Source organism: Tiliqua scincoides, chromosome 3 (assembly GCF_035046505.1).
Source record: "Tiliqua scincoides isolate rTilSci1 chromosome 3, rTilSci1.hap2, whole genome shotgun sequence".
NCBI classification, from domain to species: Eukaryota; Metazoa; Chordata; class Lepidosauria; order Squamata; family Scincidae; genus Tiliqua; species Tiliqua scincoides.
In genome coordinates this window covers 127,352,421-127,372,659 of record NC_089823.1, presented here as the reverse complement: position 1 = coordinate 127,372,659, position 20,239 = coordinate 127,352,421, and the positions used below count along the sequence as shown (strand labels likewise).

General features: G+C 41.4%; 1 protein-coding gene across 1 annotated transcript; it reads left to right on the top strand.

Annotated features, from left to right (window-relative positions):
• Window positions 1-900: 900 nt before the first annotated feature.
• On the top strand, window positions 901-19,702 carry CCDC122 (coiled-coil domain containing 122). Its single transcript, XM_066621366.1, has 5 exons — window positions 901-961; window positions 7,619-7,734; window positions 10,689-11,087; window positions 18,202-18,318; window positions 19,553-19,702. The coding sequence occupies exons 1-5, from the start codon at window positions 901-903 to the stop codon at window positions 19,700-19,702; spliced, it is 843 nt and encodes a 280-aa protein (XP_066477463.1).
• Window positions 19,703-20,239: the final 537 nt, after the last annotated feature.

The following is a 20,239-nucleotide window of genomic DNA, read 5'->3' as shown; positions in this document are numbered from 1 at the left end:
GAGGGCATTTAAGTTCTTTTCCAGGACACCAGGCAAAAAAAGAGAACATCTGGTCACCTGCCTGTGTAGCCTCCAACAGCCAAGTCTGAATTAAATGAAGAAAAAGATACGCAAATATTTTAAAAATGTATTTATTTTAAAATATTTATACCTCACCTCTGCCCTTTTAAGAAAGGACCCAAGATACTTAACAGTGTTGAAAAGCAATAGTAATAATACAATAAAGGATAACAACAGCAAGAAATCCAAACTCAAAACATGACAGGAAAAAGGGGAATGAAACAAAAGGGTCTCCAAACCCAACTGAATGCTGACAAGGACGGGGCAGTTCTCAGTTCAAAAGGAAGGAAGTGCCATAGTTGTGATGCCACTATAGTGATATCCTTATCCTTATCCTTACTGCCACTCAAGAGTTAGGGCCCAATCCTATCCAACTTTCCAGCACCAGTGCAACTGTAATGCAGCCTCGAGGTATGGAAACAAATGCTTCCATACCTTGAGGAGGCCTCTGTGACTGCCTCTCCACCCCTGGATGCAGTACACACCCCAATGACTGCTACACCAGCACTGGAAAATTGGATAGTATTGGGCCTTAGCCAATGACAGCACTTACAAGATGACTCCCTTCCCCAATGATCTCAGGGGGTATGTGGTCATATATGGGTAGGGGTGTATTTTTCGGTGACCAAAACAGAATATGAAATAATGAGAATTTCTGCTCAAAATGTAAAACAATATCAGTAAAACAAGAACACACAAAAAAACCACTCTTCACCACTTTTGCTTTCTTTTGAAGAATCCACAAGTGGTTTTCAGTAAGGCAGGAAGCCCTTGAAACATTTCTGATGGTAGAGCAAATGAGTAAAAGTTGCTAGAGGGCAGTATCTGCCATAGACTGGGATGGGGCAAAAGCCCGAACTGCTAGGACCCCGTGGAAGCCTCTCTGAGGCGCCTGACAGGGGTGAGTGGAGGGGTGGAAACTGTGCTTCTGGAAAACCAGAAGCACAGTTTATAGCATCAGGGAACCTCACAGAGGCTTCCTTGACATGGGTGAACCTCTGGTGAGTAGAAGGGCAGGTTTCTGTGTGGGCAGCAATAGCCCACAGGGGGGTGCCATCATGGAGCTTTGCCCTGGATGCTGGGCTGCAGAGGTTCATGGCTGCTAGAGGGTGAGTACATGTGTGGCTATAATGGAAATGCTCAAGATCCCTCGAGGAGTGTGGTGTTAGCAGTGGCCCTTTGCTCTGGCAGGCAAGCATGGGGTTAACACCAGGGCCTCAGATTGCGTGAGTGTGCTGCACAGCTGCAGCCACTTGGAGGCAAAAAGGCCCACAGGGTTAAGAGCAGCACATGCAGGAAGGAAAAGGGATGTGAGTAGTATAAGGAGTAGAAAGAAAGAGGGAATTAAACTGATTGATTAATGAACTGAGGAACTAATGAATTAAACTGATGGACTACTGGACTTGCTGAAGGACTGATTGCAAATGGACTTCTGAAGATTTGTGTGTGACTACCATTCCTAAGATCTACATAGAACTAAGCTGTTGTTGTGGTGAGTGGAGAAGCTGCTGGCAGGAGAGGGGAGGAAGGAGGGCCTCTGCAGATTGAGCAGGCAAGCTACCCTGCTGGTGGGGTCCAGCAGTGCAGAACTAAGGCTATTGTTGGGGAACACATGGAAGGAAGCTAATTAGCTACAGTGGGCATAGGTTCTCTAGGCAAAACTTTCACTGGAAATTTGGTGAAACAGTGGTAGCTGGGAGAAAAAGACATGGAGAGTGGGTGAGATACCACGTAGGGGTACCAGCACTGTACTGTAATCTGGAGGTGGGGCAATGGAGTTCTAAACTGTGATTTATATGTGATCTGTGATCAGGTGAATGTGCTTGGATCGGGATCTCCCCTCTGCCCAAGCTGCTCTCTGTAAATGCCTTTTCTGGGGCTTGTCTTTCTGGGGCTGCACTTTTAAGAAAACCCAGCAAGGCTCAGTGAAGCCTTTCCCTGATTTTATTTTATTCTGTTTTGTACTCTACCTTGACCTGATCACTTTCTGTGACTTTTTTGTGCGCTTTATGCATGCATTCTGGCATGCAAATAGGGGTACTGTGATTAAGAAAAAAAAATTCTGCATGTCTACTTGATGCTGCACTTTAGAAAACCAATGAATATGTTTGCGTATATGTTTGGTAATGGTCTAAAACAGGGGTGTCCAAACCCTGGCCTGGGGGCCAGATGCGGCCCACGGCGAGTTTCTATCTGGCCTGCGGCCAGCCTTTTGTCCCCTGAAAGCCTCTGGCCCACTTGGCCGAACATGACTAGAACTGTGCTCTGGTTGCATCTGGAGAGTGTTCTAAGGGCCAGAGAGTTTGAATGAATGAGCTCGTTCATTCATTTATTTGCTCATCTAAGTTCCATCTCTAATTTATTTATATGAATTTTATATTTAATTTTTTTTCCAGCCCCCAACACCGTGCCAGATATTTGATGCGGCCCTCTGGCCAAAAAGTTTGGAGACCCCTGGTCTAAAATGATACAGAGTTCACAGTTGAAATGCTGATTGTGCTTTATTGCGCTGTTTGTACAATTTTGGATAAGAATTTGAATAAAAAACACACAACACCACAATTTGCTATTTCAATCAAGAAATATTGGAAGAAATATCACAAAAAAAACCCCTATATATGGATCCCTTAGATAGGCCAGTCCTAGGCTGTACAAATCAGCAGCCAGTGTAGCCGAAGAGGCAACAGTCTGATAGAATCAAATTACCTTGGCCTAATAAGAGTACATGCTGCTATGCTTTGTACCATTTGCAGCTTCAAGATGGTCTTATAGCACACATAGGGCCATATCCTATCCAACTTTCCAGCACTGATGTAGCCGTGCTAATGGGAGGGGTGCTGCATTCTGCTGTGGGGGGACAGTCATGGAGACCTCTTCAAGGTGCGGGAACATTTGTTCACTTACCTCGGGGCTGCATGGAGGCTGCATCGGCACTGGAAAGTTGGATAGGATTGGGCCCATGAAGTGTGTTATAATAATCTACTTTTGATGTTACTGATGCATGGATCACTGTGGTTAAGCCTGACTGTTAGCTGCCTTGGAGACTTGAAAGAGGGGAGGTAGAAATATATGTATATATATATAATACATTGAGATGTCCTAATCAGAATAAGTCACAAGCACATAAAACCACTATGTGGGAGGATGCTTTTGCATTTTGTGCTCCATCAGCTTCAAGGGCTGGGAAACGGTGGTTGGAAAACTTGAAGTTTGCTGCTTTAAGGCTGCAATCTACAATAGCAGGTTGACAATAACAATCTGATGGTGAACAGCTGGAAGAAGGGTGAAGAAACTATTTCTGTGCAGTTCAGATTGCCTTTCAAGTGCAGAAGTTAAACTGAAACTTCTCTGAAACTGTTAAAGATGTTCTTGAAATATTTTCTTTCTAACCTTTCTAAGGCCAGCATATCTATGAGGCTTTCTTTGTAATTTCCCTTGTAGGTGGGCTCAGCCTTCTCTGTAAACTGTGTGGCCATGCAGCTGTACAGCTTTAATTGAAGACCTGCCCAATTTTCCTCTTGGCATTCTGGAGCTTGATGTGGCTGTCACCACCAAGCGCTTCACAGCTGCCGCAGCATGACCGCTGTAGGGTTCCGTGCACTCCCAGGGAGAATTTGAGGGAACATTGCCCACAGAGTTCCCAGCAGCATGGACTGCAGCAAGAGTAATGTCTAATTTCAGAGGCAGGCTGCTCCAAGGGATAGAAACAACCAGATGTGATAAGATGGATGTGTACTGTGAAAAGACAAATGGATGTATATTCATTTAAACTGAATGTGTTTTTCCATATGATATTACATGAACCATATTGTTGTATTATGTAGCAAATCTTCCTGAGAGAACATCAAACTAACAAGTACATCACTAGGCCCTAGCAGGATCCACTTCCCCTCTATCTTTAGTGCTTGCAGCTGGGCCACAGGGAAAACATTGGTGGGATCCTTCCTTAGCAGACCAAGAGCCCAATCCTGAGCTCGACACATTGGCTTACCGCCAGCGCATACTGTGCTGGGCATGTTTGCGTGGCCTAGCACTGGGCCAGCGCCTGTGCTTGCCCATAAACTGCTTTCATCAAACCGTAGAAACTGCTTTCATCATGTACCCATTTTTACTTTATCATGTAAACTGAATTTATATAAGGTGGTCAAGAAGGCTGATCTGATCGACATTTGGGGTGAATGTGTATTAAAGATCACCGATAAAACAATCAATGACATTCCATGTGCCATTAAATTTATCTATGATATTTCTTTATATACACCTCAATCCTAGCCTTCAATACTGTATCCTGAAGTGTGTGAAATCTTTAAATGTATTAGTGTAGTCACAAGAGCTGTCTATTCCATCAACATTTTTTTCTCTCCATGTGTTTCTTTCCTGTTTCTAATTTCTGTACACACTGTTGGCTTCGGTGTTTAGTATCTCTAAACAACTCATCTTAAGTTGAGGGTTCAGTATCACTCTGGTAGCAATCATCTTATTGTACGTGCAAATCAGCACAACTTTTTATGAAGTTTATCTTTTCCCATGTGGTTTGGAACTGAGAACTGGTTAGTTAATAAACCTTGACTTCCTGAATCAGAAACAAACTGAAACAGACTTGTTTAGAGATGAACCAAAAAGTGGTTTGACTCCCTTGTTTGAGTTTGTCAAGAAATCATCTCTTGCATTGGCATTTCACTTCTTATTCTACCTCTCATAGGTTTTTGAGCCTCAAGACATTAGCCTTGTGCAGACACTCCATGTGGAGGAAATCACATGAGGAGACAGCAAGAGCACACTGGTAAGCACTGCTCCCCCTGCACTGACATGTTCTTGAAGCTTGTCAACTTCAAGTGGGGCTTATGGTGTGATCTGGCTTTCCCCTCCACCATGCAATTTCCTCTGGGAAAATAAGTGTCTGAACAGGGCCATTGTGGAAGTCTTCTTTCTGATTGCTTATCTGTAGATGGTGACTGGTAAAATAAATACAGCACTGTACAAAACATGTTTACCTGAGTTCAGTGGGCTTACCTCCAACGAATGGTTAACTTCAAAAAAATCATAACAAAACCCCGAAGTCTTTTCAGCTCAGAATAAAAACCAGAAGAAAGCAATTGTCAATTCCTTGCACCATCACATTAAATAGTGTCCAAATGGGGAAGTGTTGAAGGAATTCTCCCAGGGAAATTAGTGGGAGTGGGACCCAGGGTCCCCTGTGAGGGATGGACTCTTACTGCCCGTTCCCTCATTTGGGGGATCCTGGCCACCCCCTTAAAATGGATCCAGTCCATCAGCAGCATCCAATGGAAATTTCTCTATCTGTTCAAAGTCTCAGGGCCCAAACCTATCCAATTTTCCAGTGCCAGTGCAGCTGTGCCAATGGGGCATGCACTGCATTCTGTGGTGGAGAGGAAGTCACAGAGGCCTCCTAAAGGTAAGGGAACATTTGTTCCCTTACCTCAGGGCTGCGTTGTTGCAGCACTGATGCTGAAAAGTTGGATAGGATTGGGCCCTCAGTCCCCAAGATAAGGGGAGGGGGATGAAAGGCCACCCATAATGGGGAACTATCTGACCCAGAGGGTACCTTGTAAAGACAGCCTTTCCTTTACTTCCCCTAATTTTGGGATGGTGGTGTTTCAGCCCATTTAAAAAAAATGGCTAGGAAGCTGCCAGTAGAAATCTTTCCCACTGGCTGCTTCCTATGCTCTTTTTAAGAGGAAGCCCTGAGTAAAGCAGTGAGGAACAGTGCAGTGCCATCTGTCCTTCCCTGAGGGCAGTTGAAAATGAACTGCTTTTCAAGACTCGGATTGGGAACGAAGTTATTTCTGTTTTGAGGGAGAAACAGCTCTGTTCCTTTCTGATTTGGACTTAAGGAAGCTCCCTGGTCTCTAATGTGAATGACTGTGAGGAATGTCAACTATAGATTAAGCCTAGAGGCCCCGTAAAAATAGGTTCCGTCAGTAAACAGCGAACATTGTGGTGAAGGCCTAAAATTAACATTTCCTGCATGTAAACTGATGTAGGCCTCAGTTGCTTACTACTTGTTTACATGTCTAGGCTGTTCCTTTGCAGAGGTTCAAGGTGTTTATCAACAATATATATGTAAAATAACAAATATATAAGCATAGCAGTATCTAAATATGGAACTATCTATTTGGCCCTGGTCATCAAAAGGCATTTGAATTAAAATGTCTTCTGACGAAGTTGTGACTGATACACTTAACATGAACTGAACTTTTTTTCTCCTCTGAAAAAACTGCTATGCAATTTTAATGTTGAATTCGTGCCAGCAACCAGGTCAGCTTTTCTCTGTGATTCTGGCATTGTTTTAGTTGTCTTCTCTTCTCAAGGCCTGCCTTAAAGTTTCTCTGGAAGAAGACTCTTTTTCGGCAAAAATTTCTCTTCTACTGTGCTGGGAAATTCTTGTCAAGGGGACCTGCCTCAGCAGTGGCCACTCTTCTGTTGTTGCTATCAGGGAATTATATTATCACATAGAAACTGAAAACTGTCACACCTATATTGTTATCATAAAGGTTGTGATCCATCTCAACCAAGATGTAGTTCAAACAGGCTATGAAAGGCTTAAAATAGATAAAAGATAAAATCTCCTTTATAGTAATTTCTTACACAGGGTATGTGTTCAACATTTTAGATATCTCAGAGCCCTCACAATTAATAAGGAGTGTATGTCATTTTGTCATCCTCACATTATTTATTTAGAATAATTTAATTTAAATGTATAAAAGAAATAAGAATAGATAAAACAATGAAGAATGTTACTTAACATTCATAACAGGATATAGTTGGCCCTTGGTATCCATGGGGGATCTGTTCCTGGACCCCCTGCAGATACCAAAACCTGTGAATAATTGAATCGGTGGGTTAGGGCCACTAGAGGACCTCTGGACACAACCAGAAGTCTGGAGGTGTTCTGAGGTGTGGGGTGGCTGCTCATGGCCTCCCTGTGCCTCAGAAGGCCTGCTGCAGCCGCCTGATACACACTTCTAGTTTTCCACAAAACCAGCAGTGTGTCTTAGAAGGCTCCGCTGGCCTTCTGAGATGCAGGGAGGTTGCACACAGCCTCCCTGTGTTCCACATGGCCTGTGGGAGCATTCTAAAAATAAGCCAGGGTTCAAAAATGTTTCTAAAATGGAAAAATATCTTAACAGACCAAAAAAGAAAACTTAGAATTAGAAAAAGGTAATTTACACCTGTATTTTTGGTATAGCTCTAGCCTATAGAATTGTAATGTTGAGAAATAACTATTACACAGTTTTTAAAAACATATGTTATATTGCGAAGTAGAGCAGTGTATAAGTAAATAAATGTTAGAAAGCAATATTTATAATAAAAATACATGTAGTTCCATATTAAAATGGTCATGGGGTAGGATTTAAAAAACAAATTATGGGTTCACCACCCACTCTGTGAAATTAATTTCATGGTGATTTATGTCAACTTTTTTTCCTCAAATCAGAATTTGAGATAAATATTGTTTTTGTAGCATAGTACTTCATAATCTGCCTCTCTCAAACACTACTCTGGCTCTTGTTACTCTAGCTGTCTTTTCTTCTAGGTATGACTAATCCAAGTTCTCCATCATTGGTTGAAGTTGTAAAACAAGTTGCAGAGCAACAGCATACTCAAGATGCTGACATTAAAAAAAGCAAAGTTGTTCTTTCACAGTTGCAGGTAATATAATTTTGGTGAAGTTTAAATAAATTTTTCACAGTATCATAAAACAAGGTGCCTGTCAAGATACCTCCTCTACATTAGATGTTTCTAGGTTTTGTTTTAAGAAACTAAGGGCCCAATCTTACTCCACTTTTCAGCACTGATGCAATTGCAAGGCAACCCCGAGGTAAGGGAACAAATGTTCACTTACCTTGAGGAGGCCTCCATAACTGCCCCCTCTCCACAGGACAGCAGCAGAGATGACTATTGCAAAAAGTTGGCAAAATTCCAGTGGTTCCAACTTTCAAACATTAGTTTTAAAAGATGTAGGTTAGCTTCTGTTCAGGATCCACACCGCTGTTTTAAGGGTGAAAATCTTGGCCATGCCCAGTAGAATTTACAATCGGTTGCTTTTGGATGGCAGGCATCACTTCCATGCAGTGGCATCACTAGAGAGTTCGGGGGGTGCAGGCCACACTGAGTGACATGCACTCGAGGAAGGGAGTAACACCACTACTTGCCCAAATTTTTAAAATCTTGGTATTTTTGAATAATTCCATCATGTAGTATATCAATTGATCTGTAATTTCAGGCAGAGTGCAGTGAAACTAACCATGTTGAAATATCTCTATTCTATTAAAGGTTATAGCCAAAAAAACCCAGTGCGGTACCATTTGATGTAATGGCACATCACCATGCTCCTGGCCCGGGGCGTTGCCTCTCCCACTGCATGGGAGGAGGTTCATCATAGGGGTGATGCACTGCCTTCCCACATCAGGTGACACAAACCCTAGTAATGCCACTGCATATCACAATCCTCTTACAGAAGTCCACTCAGTTTTAAACAAGATTTGTTATGCTGTTTGAATTTGAAATCTTCCTTCCAAATCATATTTTCAGGAAAACTAATCTTTCATTTCAAGATACAGTGGATATGTAAAAATAATACCTTTTCCTATGCTTAACTTTTCATATTGTTAACAAGAATACTGTACTGATGGCTGAAAGAATGGTTTTTATTGTGAAATACAAAATTTCTGAACTTAGAAGGACATGATTTAAAATTTAGTTGGCATGGCTACCTATGGTATGATAAAGTAAAAGTAAATGTTGAATTTAAGAATCATTATGTTAGACATGCACTGTGGAGGATATGGAACGGATATAAAAATAGGTTTTACAGCAAAATTCCACTGTTGACTTCATCACAAGAAGCACTCTTTGGTCTGGGTACAGTACAGAGAGATAAATGGTTATTATATAGAAATTTATTGCATTTTACACAAGGGCAATATAAGTTGAAATCAAGAGAATTAATAGAAGGTTTTAGTTGCAAATGGTTTTTATTTGTACAATAAATCAGGAAGATTGAAAATCAAAAATTATATGGATGAAGAGAGAGTGAATACTGGAAAAATAATTAGAACCAGAAGAGCAGGTAATTTGTTGCTGAAGTTTGAAATGGAAGATGAACAGGTTAAAGAGTGTATGATTAATGGGCTAAAAATGTGGGTCATGAATTTACAAAGGAAAAATAGGAGAAATTATGGACAGAGCATATGACATTAACTTTAAAAGTTATCAAGGAAAATGTATATAAGATTATTTATAGATGGTATATGACGCTAAGTAAGTTAGCGAAGATGTATGAAAGTATGTCAAATAAGTGTTGGAAATGTAAAAACAGGAGGTATCTTTTTATCGTGTGGTGGACATGTACTAAATCAAAAAAGTATTGGATACAGATACGTGCACAGATACAGTTGATTTTAAGAACAAATGTGCAAATGAAACCTGAAGTCATTTTGTTGGGCATGATAGATGAATATTTGGGAAAAAAGATTAAAAATGTTATGTTCATGTATGATAAGTGCAGCTAGAATACTTTATGCACAATATTGGAAAACTACAGATATTCCGTCAATAGATGAATGGTGGATGAAAGTTATGGACTTTGCTGAAATGGATAAATTTATGACCTTACATAAAGAGAAATCAACAAAAAATTTTAGGAAGAACTGGAAATCAGTTATTGACTTTCTGCGTGAGAGAGAGAATAATAATGGATTTGAAGATTAGATTGAAAGGAAAGGAGAACATTAATCTGAAATAATAATCTGAAATGGAAAGAGAAGATAAAAGAAGCTGTTGGAAATATAACGTATATATGGGTGGAATTTTACAGCACAATCCTAACTTGTGCTGGAACAGGCAGGCTGGCCGACCTGCACTATATCTAGTGCAAGTTTGGGTCTGGCTGAGACTCGGAAAAAAATTCCCCTTACCCCAGGGAGAGCCACAGCAGCCCCAATGGACCTACTCAGATCTGCGCCACCTGAAGCAATATCACAGATTTGAGCAGAACGGAGCAACCAGGAGCTGCTCCGCACTGCACCACCCTGGAACGGGGTTAGGGTCTGGCATAAGTGCCAGTTCCTGGCCCCGCCTCCTGTTCCCCAGCTGTCCTCCCTCCCTGAAATGTCTCCTCCCCACCTCCTCCCTGCCCTCCCCTTGACCCACGTGCTGACCTAGCTCAGCTGGTGCAAACTTACTTTTTTTCCGTCTCAGCAGAGGCTGGATCTGGCCTCTGCAGGCCAGTGCACCTGTGTGCACCGACATGGCTTTCTCCAAAGGAGGCACAAACATACTTTATGGGACATTTGCGACCTTCCCAGGTCAATGCAAGGGACTTGCGCCGGCCAAGCTTTTCCATAGGATTGCACTCTTAGATTAAGATATATAGTTGTTAGTACTTAAATGTATCATTAAAGTTGTTTGTTTTTTTTTACTACTATAAATAAATAAAACAAAACATGCAGAATGGCCAAAAGAATATTGTACTGATATTTTGTTTATAAATAAATTAAATCAAAAGTACTCATTAACTAAATATTCACCATGTTGTGTAATAGTTTAGTGCTATCATCTAAAAAATTAAATTTCCACTGATGATTACTTAATTTTTTCTGTAGGCTCAGCTTCACGACCTTGAGGCACAAATGAATTGCACCATAACAGAAAAAAAGACCACAGACAGGCAAATTTATCAACAGGATGAAACCATAGCAACCACAAAAGTTCATTGTGAAAATCTGGAGAATGAAATTACAGCCTTACATGTTGAGAAAGTAAAGCTGATGATTAACACAGAAGCATTAGAAGAAGAGTTTAAAATGATGCTTCTAAGAAATAGTGCCTACTATGAGAAAATGGCAGCTCACAGAAATCATTTTGAGGAGGCAGAAAGGAAATTGCCACTTATGATTGAGCTCACTAAAAAAAGAGCCACAATCCAAGAAATGATTACAAAAAAAGAAGAGTTGAAATTTGCTGTTTGGAATTTGCAAGGAAATGCTACTAACCCAGTCCAGGTCTAGTGAACTTGCCATTCAGTTATTTGTTATTTTATGCAACTCTACACTTGGGTTTCAAAAGCATCATCATTTATTAAGGCTGCCATCCTATACATACTTTCCTGGGATGAGGAGCTCAATCCTATGGGCTTCAGCACCGGCAGTACAAACGTACTGCCGGTGCTGAGTGTCACAAGCATGCTGTAAAGCACATTTTCTACACTGGGAGAGGATTGAGCACTAGCACTGGGCCAGTGCTGGTGCTTAGCTTCAGTGCCAGAAGGATGCTGTGAGAGAGCGCCTGGGGGTAAGTTACACTGTGGGTGCCGATTCAGCTTTTTGGGGCAGAGCAAGGCATTCTGGGCAGGGTGAGCGTGGGGCAGGGAGGTGAGCAGCCTGGGAGGGGGGCTCAACATGGAGCTTTTTAAATCTGTGCTGGCAAAATAGCTGGCACAGGCTCAAGAAGCCCCACTGTGGGGCTTGGGATTTTCCTCTGGGGAAGGGGATGCTGCTGTTCCTCTAGGTGCTGGGAAGCATTGGATTGGTCTGCTTGTCCCATCGAATGCATTGTGATTTCTGAGTTGACAGGCATAGGATAATGCAGCAATCAGATTTGTTTACTGTCTGTCTAAACCATTAAAGGATAATTAAGGCAGCTTATGTAATTTAAAAAACAGGCAACTTAAAAGTAAATAATCTGACAGTATATTGTTCCTGGATGCTCAAGTCAATGCAAAGAAAAGGGGTGCATTATAGCTCAAAATGGAGAAGGGAAAAGAGGAGTGGAAGCAGAGCATAGGAAAATGAGAGATTACCCAGGGGGAACCAGGGACTGAATAACTGGCTAGTTATGCAGTAGCAGGTAGGTGGAAGGAGATGTGAGGTGTGGCTTCTCTTCACCCTTTCAGCTTTTTGCTGGGTGGGCGAGGAGAGAAAGAGGGGAAGACCAGAGATCAGGATGGGATCCCTCTGCTGCTCTGATAGCACATAGCAGTGTTGCTGGAGGGAGAATTGTGCTGTTGCCCTGATCCTCTTCATGCTCACTTGTAGTGAGAGAGAAGTGGATCGTGGGCTGATAGAAGCAGCTTTGTGAGTAACGGGTTGGAGGGTGGTAGTGGACAGATGCAGGATGCAGAGCAACCCTCATCAGTTTGCGCTCCCACCAACTTGTGGCTCAAAGTAGCCATTTGTCAGTTTAGTGGCTAGGCTGGTCCAGTTTGTACTCTCTTGTATTGCTCTAAGTCTGCTCTTGGAGATGGAAACATACTGTACTGTATTAATGGACTCTATCTCTCGTTCTACAGACCTATCTGTGTTGATCTCTAGAAGGTGTGCTCTGCTTAGTGTGTCTGACACTAATAGGGACCCTGGAAAGTGCTGTAACCTTACATCATAGTTCGAAAGGCTCAACTGCCTGCGCTGAAGCTTTTTGGGAGAATTTAGTAGTGTCCCCCTTCTGCTCAAAAGTCAAGTGTTTAAACCTGCTACATATCGAATTCAAAGATCTACAGAGCACAGCAAATGAGACCTGCTCCCCCTTAAACTTTATGCATTAGTACTGCTGCAAGTTATCTCTTGGGGTGTTACACTGCAGTGCCCACTGCTCAAGTGGGTTATAGATACCCCACTTCAGTGTATTTCAGTCACAAATTGGCTTTTTAAATTCCTCCAAGAGCCTTTTCCTGGGTGTGTAACCATTCCCAGGCTGTGTTGTTGTATGTTCATAACCTGAGTGGCTCACAAGCATCAAACAAGTGTGCACAAAACCAAACAGAAAACTGGCCATTCCAATGTTGCAGGACTCCCATGACATGCTTTGGCCTGAGCATCTCCCAAAGGGCTCTCCCCTTCTCTTGGTTTAGCCGTTGTCTCTCTAAGATCCACAGATGTCATATGTAGGACACTTGTTCTTCCCAGCTGTATTTTGACAGCATTCAGTGTAATATTCATCTCCTGGCATCTGATGAGAAGTTGTTGCAGTTTGCTGACATGAACCCAGATCACTGCTTCCTTATCTGCCCTACTCCTATGACAAGAATATCATCAGCCACAATGTTTATGCCTGGAAGCTTTTGCAGTACCCACCTAAGCTTATGCTGGAATATTTTGGGCTGATCTCCATGGACAATTGTAGCCAATTGTTCCTGCTATAGGGTGTACCAAAAGTTGTCAAGTGATGGTATGACTCATCCAGGTCCACATGCCAAAATCCATTCTGCACATTGCAATCTGTGAACTCCTTAGCTCTCTGGTCAGATCTGGTGGTACATCCTTGATTGTGAGCACCAGCTAGTGACTTTTTCTGAGTATTCTGTTGAATGGTTTTGGATCAGTGCAGATACTGAATTTACCTGAAGGCTTCCTTACAGCTGGTCCAATCAGTACATGTTTTAACTGATGTAATAATGGTTTTTATTTTTCCAGGCTTGCCAAATATTTCCTCAATAGCTCTGGCAAGGCTAGCAGAATCATGTGTTTAGGTAGTCATACTGGTTATACCTGTAGATCTGTTTTCAACTTCAGTTTGCTATCTAGGAATCCAACGCCTTAAAATATGTCTCTATATATTGATGGAATGTTAGGTAAGGAACCTAATAGTAATCTTGCCCCTCTTTTATCTGATGGATGCTGTGGTGTTGGTCTGTAATTAAGTTCATAGTTTGTGCCACTCTGGTACCCAGAAGTGGATAGTTGCCCTCCCTGTCATTCATTATGAACTCTAAGTAGAGGTGTTTGTTTCTGGTGAGTAAAATAGGATTACAGCTTAAGACAGCAGTTCCCAAACTCTCAGGGAGAGTTTGGGCCACTGTAAGTCCTTGCGGGAGTGGGGTGACATCGACAATGCAATCACCACAGTTCCACTACCATTGTGGACAAAAGAGGTTTTCTAGACTTAGAGGAAGGGGTAACTGTGGAGGGTCTGGGAAACACATTGCAACTGCAGGTCTCCCTGTTCCTCCAAACTGCGCTCCGGATCCACTTCTGGTTTTCATTACAAAACTAGAAGTGGGTCAGGAGCACAGATTAGAGCAGAGGGCGTGGTGTACTCCCCGGACCCTCTTGTGAGCCATATTGACCCCTTCAGTAAGTTTAGAAAACTTCTTTTTTTGTCCCCAGTAGCACCATGATTGTGGTGATTGCCACCATCACCCTGCCCCTTAATGGGACAGTAACAGAGCTTCCCTGGCTTGGGTGTCACAACGCCCCAGATTCAGAACTTCTGGCCGAAGTCTTACTGAATTAAATGGACTTATTTCTGAGTAAATTAAATAACACTGTTTTCAAACACATCTAACTCTAGGCAATAGTGCTTCTTGTTCTGTGGATTTCTAATTGACAGCCAGCATTTTCCCAGTGGTTTCACTATTGTTTTGTTGTATGTTACCAATACAGTACTTGGTCACATTTTTCTGTTCTGATACTCATAAATTTGCGATAGGGGCATTGGAAGTGCCTTACCAGGTATCGTATAAGTCTTTAAGTTGTAGCTGTTGAGTTACTGGTGGTTTTCTTCTGTAAGGTGTGTATATTCTTACAGTACAGTCCTCTGCATGTTTGTTTGAAAGTCAGGCTGGCTATGTTTAGTGGAGCTTCAAAAAAGTGTGCAAAGGATCAGAGTCTTACAGCACAAACCTATGAATATCTAATAATAATAATAATAATAATACTTTATTTTTATCCCGCCCTTCTCCCAAAAAGGGACCCAGGGCGGCTACTGGGTATCTACTCAGAAATAAGTCCCATTGAATTTGATGGAGTTACTATCAAGTAAGCCTCTGTAGGATTGATTAAACTCACTGGAGCTTACTACTGAGTAGACACACATAGGATTGCACAGACAGTTTGTGAATCTGCCAGAACTACACTGAAGATGTCCTCATCTGTAGTCTCATGATCCCTCATTCCTGAATAAACTTGCTGTGTTATTTGGGCCATTGTGACACTGAGCACTGTAATGGCTCTGCTTTCTACATCTTTAGCCCTTTTTCCCCCATAGGCCATTTGTTGTTTTGCCTTTGATAGAATCTCCTGTAGTACGTACACTGAATCATATTGCCTACAGTTGATCTATCAGGTTTCTGCTTCCTGAAGTCCTATAGTTTGAGATTGTGTATTTCCTCTATATCTGTGGATGCTTGCAGTGGTTTTTGTTTGCTTAGTCACAGTGGTATCCCTAGGATTTGTATAACCCAGTGTGGGAGGCCTCCCCTGTGCTGGACCTCCTTCCATGCAGTGCACGGGCGATGCCCCGGGCGATGGACACAGTGATGTACCATTGCCCCTCTGGTTTTGGGGGTATAGCTTTTTATAGAATAGAGATATATCAGCATGATTTGTTTCACTGCATTCTGCATGAAATTATGCATCAATATATAACATGGTGGTATTTGAAAATACCAAGATTTAAAATTTTTTGGCCAGTAGTGGTGTCATTCCCCTGGTGTGACTTGCTGCACCCCCTCCCCGAGACACCATTGCTTAGACAATTCTGCTTCTCTTACAATTTGATAAGAGTTCTCTAGAATCAAGGTCTTAATCCTATGCCCAACCGTCGTATGTGATGCAGCCCATGGAGGGGAGGGATGACCAGATGGTCCAGAAGAGGTAAGTTAGAATATTTTTTTACCTACCTCTCCCTAGGTCACCTGGCCATCATTGAAACTCCTTGGACCTATGCCAGCTGTTTTGCTGATGTAAAGCCAAGGAGAGGCAGAGGACTTTCTCAAATTAAGAAGTTGTTTATGTTCACAAAATTACATGTGAATGCAAAGATCTTTAGTTTTGTGAGATAGGTATTTATTCCTTCTTCCTCTTTTTTTTTTGAGTGAAAAACTGATACCTTTTTACAGTTTTATTTTTTCATGGGGTCACAATATGCAGCTGTTTTTACATTCTCTGTTGTGAGTGTTGTACTTGCTTCCTGGTCTCTTCCCCCTTTTAGATAGTAAAATAACGTTACCTTCATTTTATTTTTTATCAGTCATACTCAATTCAGTATATGGACTGAGTTCTTGCTTCCACTTTTTCCATAGACAGCTGGATTTCCACACTGTACTAGTCTTAGTTCATTAGTTCCTCCATGCTGCGACCTATCTTTATCACTACTATAATCTGGCCCTTGGAATCATCATATATATTCTGCTGCCACCATGTTTCAAGTTATACTGGTAGTGCAATCAGGAGAGACTCCCAGCTTAAAATATATTGTAATTTATTAAACTCAGAAGCATACAAAATTATTGTAGATCTTGCAGTTTTCTGTCTCCTTCTCTCTTGTACACAAATGCATGCACACAAAACTCCCTCTGTCTCCTCACTTCCTGTTCTTTCTTCATACTCTGCCTCCCTGCTGCTGCTTCTTCCTCTGAGGAAGGAATACATATGGTTACACCCAAGGCTTCAATTGTGAGTAGGAGTTAATTGCACCTCTGATGCTCTCATCTGGCCTCATGAGCCTGTAAACCAGGTCTCCATCACTCTGATATAGGATTGCCAGCCCTCCAGGAATCAGCATCAGTCTTCCAGTGATTTCTGAAAGCAAAGATTTTATCAGGACCTCAGGAATTCCCAACCTGATTATTGTGTGATTAAAAAAAATCTCCAGGAATAACTTCAGTCTGAGTTGGCAGCACTGCTCTGGTGATACTCCCTTATCCCCTGTGATTATCTGGTATCTATTGATACTCTGAAATATCACAAGAGTCTAGGCAGGTACAAACAGAAGTGAGTCATGGCTGGCAGCAGTAAATGGGGTGCTTTGCATCTTTGTTTTCAGTTGTATCAGGTTTGTTTTGAATCATGCTAGTCTCAAGGAGCTGCATGGTCTCCCTTACTATTGAAAGGAGCTGCCATGGCTACAACGCTTAGATTTCTACATTGCTGCCCAATGTCTGTAGACTATCATACTATATTAAGCTGCAAGGTGATACATGGCTGCAATCCTATCCAAGTTTCCAGCACGATGCAGCTGCAGTGCAGCCTGACGTGAGGAAACAAATGTTTTCTTACCTTGAGGAAGCCTCTGTGACTGCCCCATTGGCATATCTGTCCCTTGCACACACCCCATTGGCATGGCTGCATCAGTGATGGAAAATTGGATAGGATTGGACCCTCAATCTACACAGGCAGCCCATTAGTTCTCCCTTACCTGGAAGGAACTGTAAAGAATTCTAGGTCAGTGTGGGACTTTACCTGAATACTGTTTGTCTCCTATGCCTATCTGGCTGCAAGATCTAGTTTCCTGTTCCTCACCATGTAGCTGCCTAGGGCTCACTACTGACAGCTATTGCACAGGACAGAGTTCCTCATTGTGCTAGTAGTAGGTCAAGTGCACAAAGATACTTGGGCAAAGTCAGTTTCAGATAAACTATTAAAAACCCATAATAAGAAACTGGAGTTATTTTAAACTTTGTTTTACTTATCCGTGTAGTCCACAGATACCCACAAAAAAACCTATTTTTTCTCATTGACTGTCTTTCAAAAATGTATTTGATTCAAAGAGTTTTCAGTAGTTATTATGGTCCAAAGTGGTGTTCACATTTCTGGAGGAAAAAGATATCAGCTGTATGTGATTTCAGTCAAGAAAATACAGTAGTGCAGAGGAAAAAGGCTAAGCTTTCCTCCCCTACTGCCACTTCCCCCTTTAGCAGCTCCTCATAGTTGCTTTGGTGAAGATCAGATGTTTGTCTATATGATACTGGATCTCATGTGCTGTGTCTAGTTTGGCCCTAAGGATCAGTTTACTTTATGGATTTGAAAAGCCTAATGTTGCTTGCCATGAAACCTATATATCAGTACTCCTTGTGTTGGCAGCGAATGAAAGCACAAGACTATCAGGCAACTATTTAGTCTGCTTCATTCAATAAAATTGGGCCCTCTTTTTACAGCTAGTTGGCCAGTCTTGCTCACATTATGTTTCTTATACCTGGTAGGTACATGGGCTTTTTCTTCACATTGATTGGAATGTGCTGATTACTCATTTTCCATTGCAGCTTTTACTTTGGAATGGGAAAGGAAATGTGTGTAACTGAAAACAATTTCACCAATACTGACATGTATATGTTTTTTTTATCAAAAGTCAATAAAATTTATTAGTAGAAAAACATTTTTCATATCTCTTTATTGTATATAGGAGGAAATTGCATATTTGGAAAGTGAAATTAAAGAACTGGAAGAAACTATTGATAAAATGAAAAATGTGCTTCAAGAGGAAAAAGATTTGCATGCTAGGCTTCAAAAAGAAATTGAGGTGAGTTTAAATCATTTAAATAGTTTTGTTTTGGCTTGTGTTCTAGATGGAAGGCTTCTTATATTCAGCAGTGGACCTACCATAGGCTGAGATGGGGCAAAAGCCCCAGGCACCGGCTACTAGGACTCTGCAGAAGCCTTTCTGAGGCTCCTGACAGGCGGAAACTGTGCTTCTGGTTTTCCAGAAGCACAGTTTAAAGTGTCGGGGAACCTCACAGAGGTTTTCCCAATGCAGCTGGAGGTTGTGTGAGGTTCTGTGAGTTTTGGGTGAGTTGGGGGTGGTGGTGTTTTGAGCGAGGGGGGGCAGCAACAGTCCGCTGGGGGTGCCATTGCAGACCTTTGCCCCGGGTGTGAGGCTGGGGAGGTCAGCTGCTGTTTATATTAACTTTCAAGTTTATATATTTGTTTTATAGTTCTGGAAGACTAACACTAATTAAAGGATGCCTAATGTTGGAAACACGTCTCTATCCCACAAAGATATAAACAGTACAAGTGAACCCTAATATTTTATATACCTGCAATGTAAATAATCACAATTTTTTGCTTATTATCATTTAATACTTTAACAGTTGATTTCATAACTATCACTCACACAGAATGTCTTGAAGAGTTGGAAAAATATTCAAATTCTTGAACCACAGAATTATATTTTTAAGTTCTAGCAGTATACAGGAAGCTGACACTTGTATCTTAGTGACTCTCAAGATAGCTCTTTGTTCCACTGCTTCCATACTGTCAGGGTTGGAGCCAGGATGGAGTCAGTGAGTGAAATGAGTGCATCAGCCTGTCTAGAATAGTGTGGTGCCTGACAAGCATTTTCATTTGAATTTGGTTCACACAGTGGTGTCTATATATGTGTATATACCAGACCATGACCCAGGCTAGTCTTGTGGCATTTGAACTGGGCTGATGACAAGAGGCCTCAGGTCCCACAGGCCTCAAGGAAGGTAATAACTTTGGTCTGTCAGAGCAATCACTCCCCCCCCCCCCCCAATGCATTGGCTGAAGAGAAGCCTTGCCTTTCTTTAGTGCTTTCCACTGGTTCTTCCTTTATTTAGGCTTGGGCTGACAGTTTTCTTCCAAGAAGATAGTTAATTCAAACTTTCTATCCATGCATCATATAGAAATGGTGGAAATCTTATTATATATGCATGTGTGTATGCTTGTATTATAGTCTTGTTACAAGTTATGGCAACACACATAAAATTTTACTTGTCTATAATCTGTTTTAATAGGTGCAGAACAAAAGATGTGAAGCTATACTAAAACGTTTGCATTGTCAAGTGAACAAATTACAGTCCAGTAAAAGACAGTGGTACTGGACCATTCAACAGAAGGAAGAGAAAGTAAAGGAACTAAGGAAGCTCGTTGGCATAACTAATTGATATATTGTATTCTTATTTTAGGATCTTGCCTGCCCTTTTTGTGCAAAAATTGCCAAGTGAGTCTTGCATTTATTATTATTATTATTATTATTATTGTTGTTATTGTTATTGTTATTGTTATTGTTATAGTAATAGTAATAGTAATAGTAATAATGAAACATTTCTATCTCCTGTTCTGCATTTTATGCTTGACTGCTGCTGTTCTTTACAATTGTAATTGCCTAAGGAAAAATGTATTTATTACTTACATGGCAATTTGTGATGCATAAAAGTAGTGAACCTGGAACAGTTACACTGATTGCTTCAAATACAGAATGACTCAGAAGTGCACACAGTCACCTGGCTCATTACCTGATTGGCTATCCTCATTAAATTCTGTTTTGTTAATTACTTTCTGGCCTTACAAATGTGGTTTCTGGGGCCACAAAACAAAGCTGATCCTGGATTAATTTTATGACATGTCAAATTCTATCTACTCTGCAACTGGAAAAATCTGCAGCTGGAAAAATCATTAAGCTAAATGTTTCGTTTCTTGAT

Bases quoted from the DNA above. Each gene is read 5' to 3' on its own strand.
- CCDC122 (XM_066621366.1), top strand. From the start codon at position 901: ATGGGGCAAAAGCCCGAACTGCTAGGACCCCGTGGAAGCCTCTCTGAG. The intron at 11,088-18,201 runs GTCTAGTGAACT...TATTGTATATAG, and splicing joins ATGCTACTAACCCAGTCCAG to GAGGAAATTGCATATTTGGA. The intron at 18,319-19,552 runs GTGAGTTTAAAT...CTGTTTTAATAG, and splicing joins GGCTTCAAAAAGAAATTGAG to GTGCAGAACAAAAGATGTGA.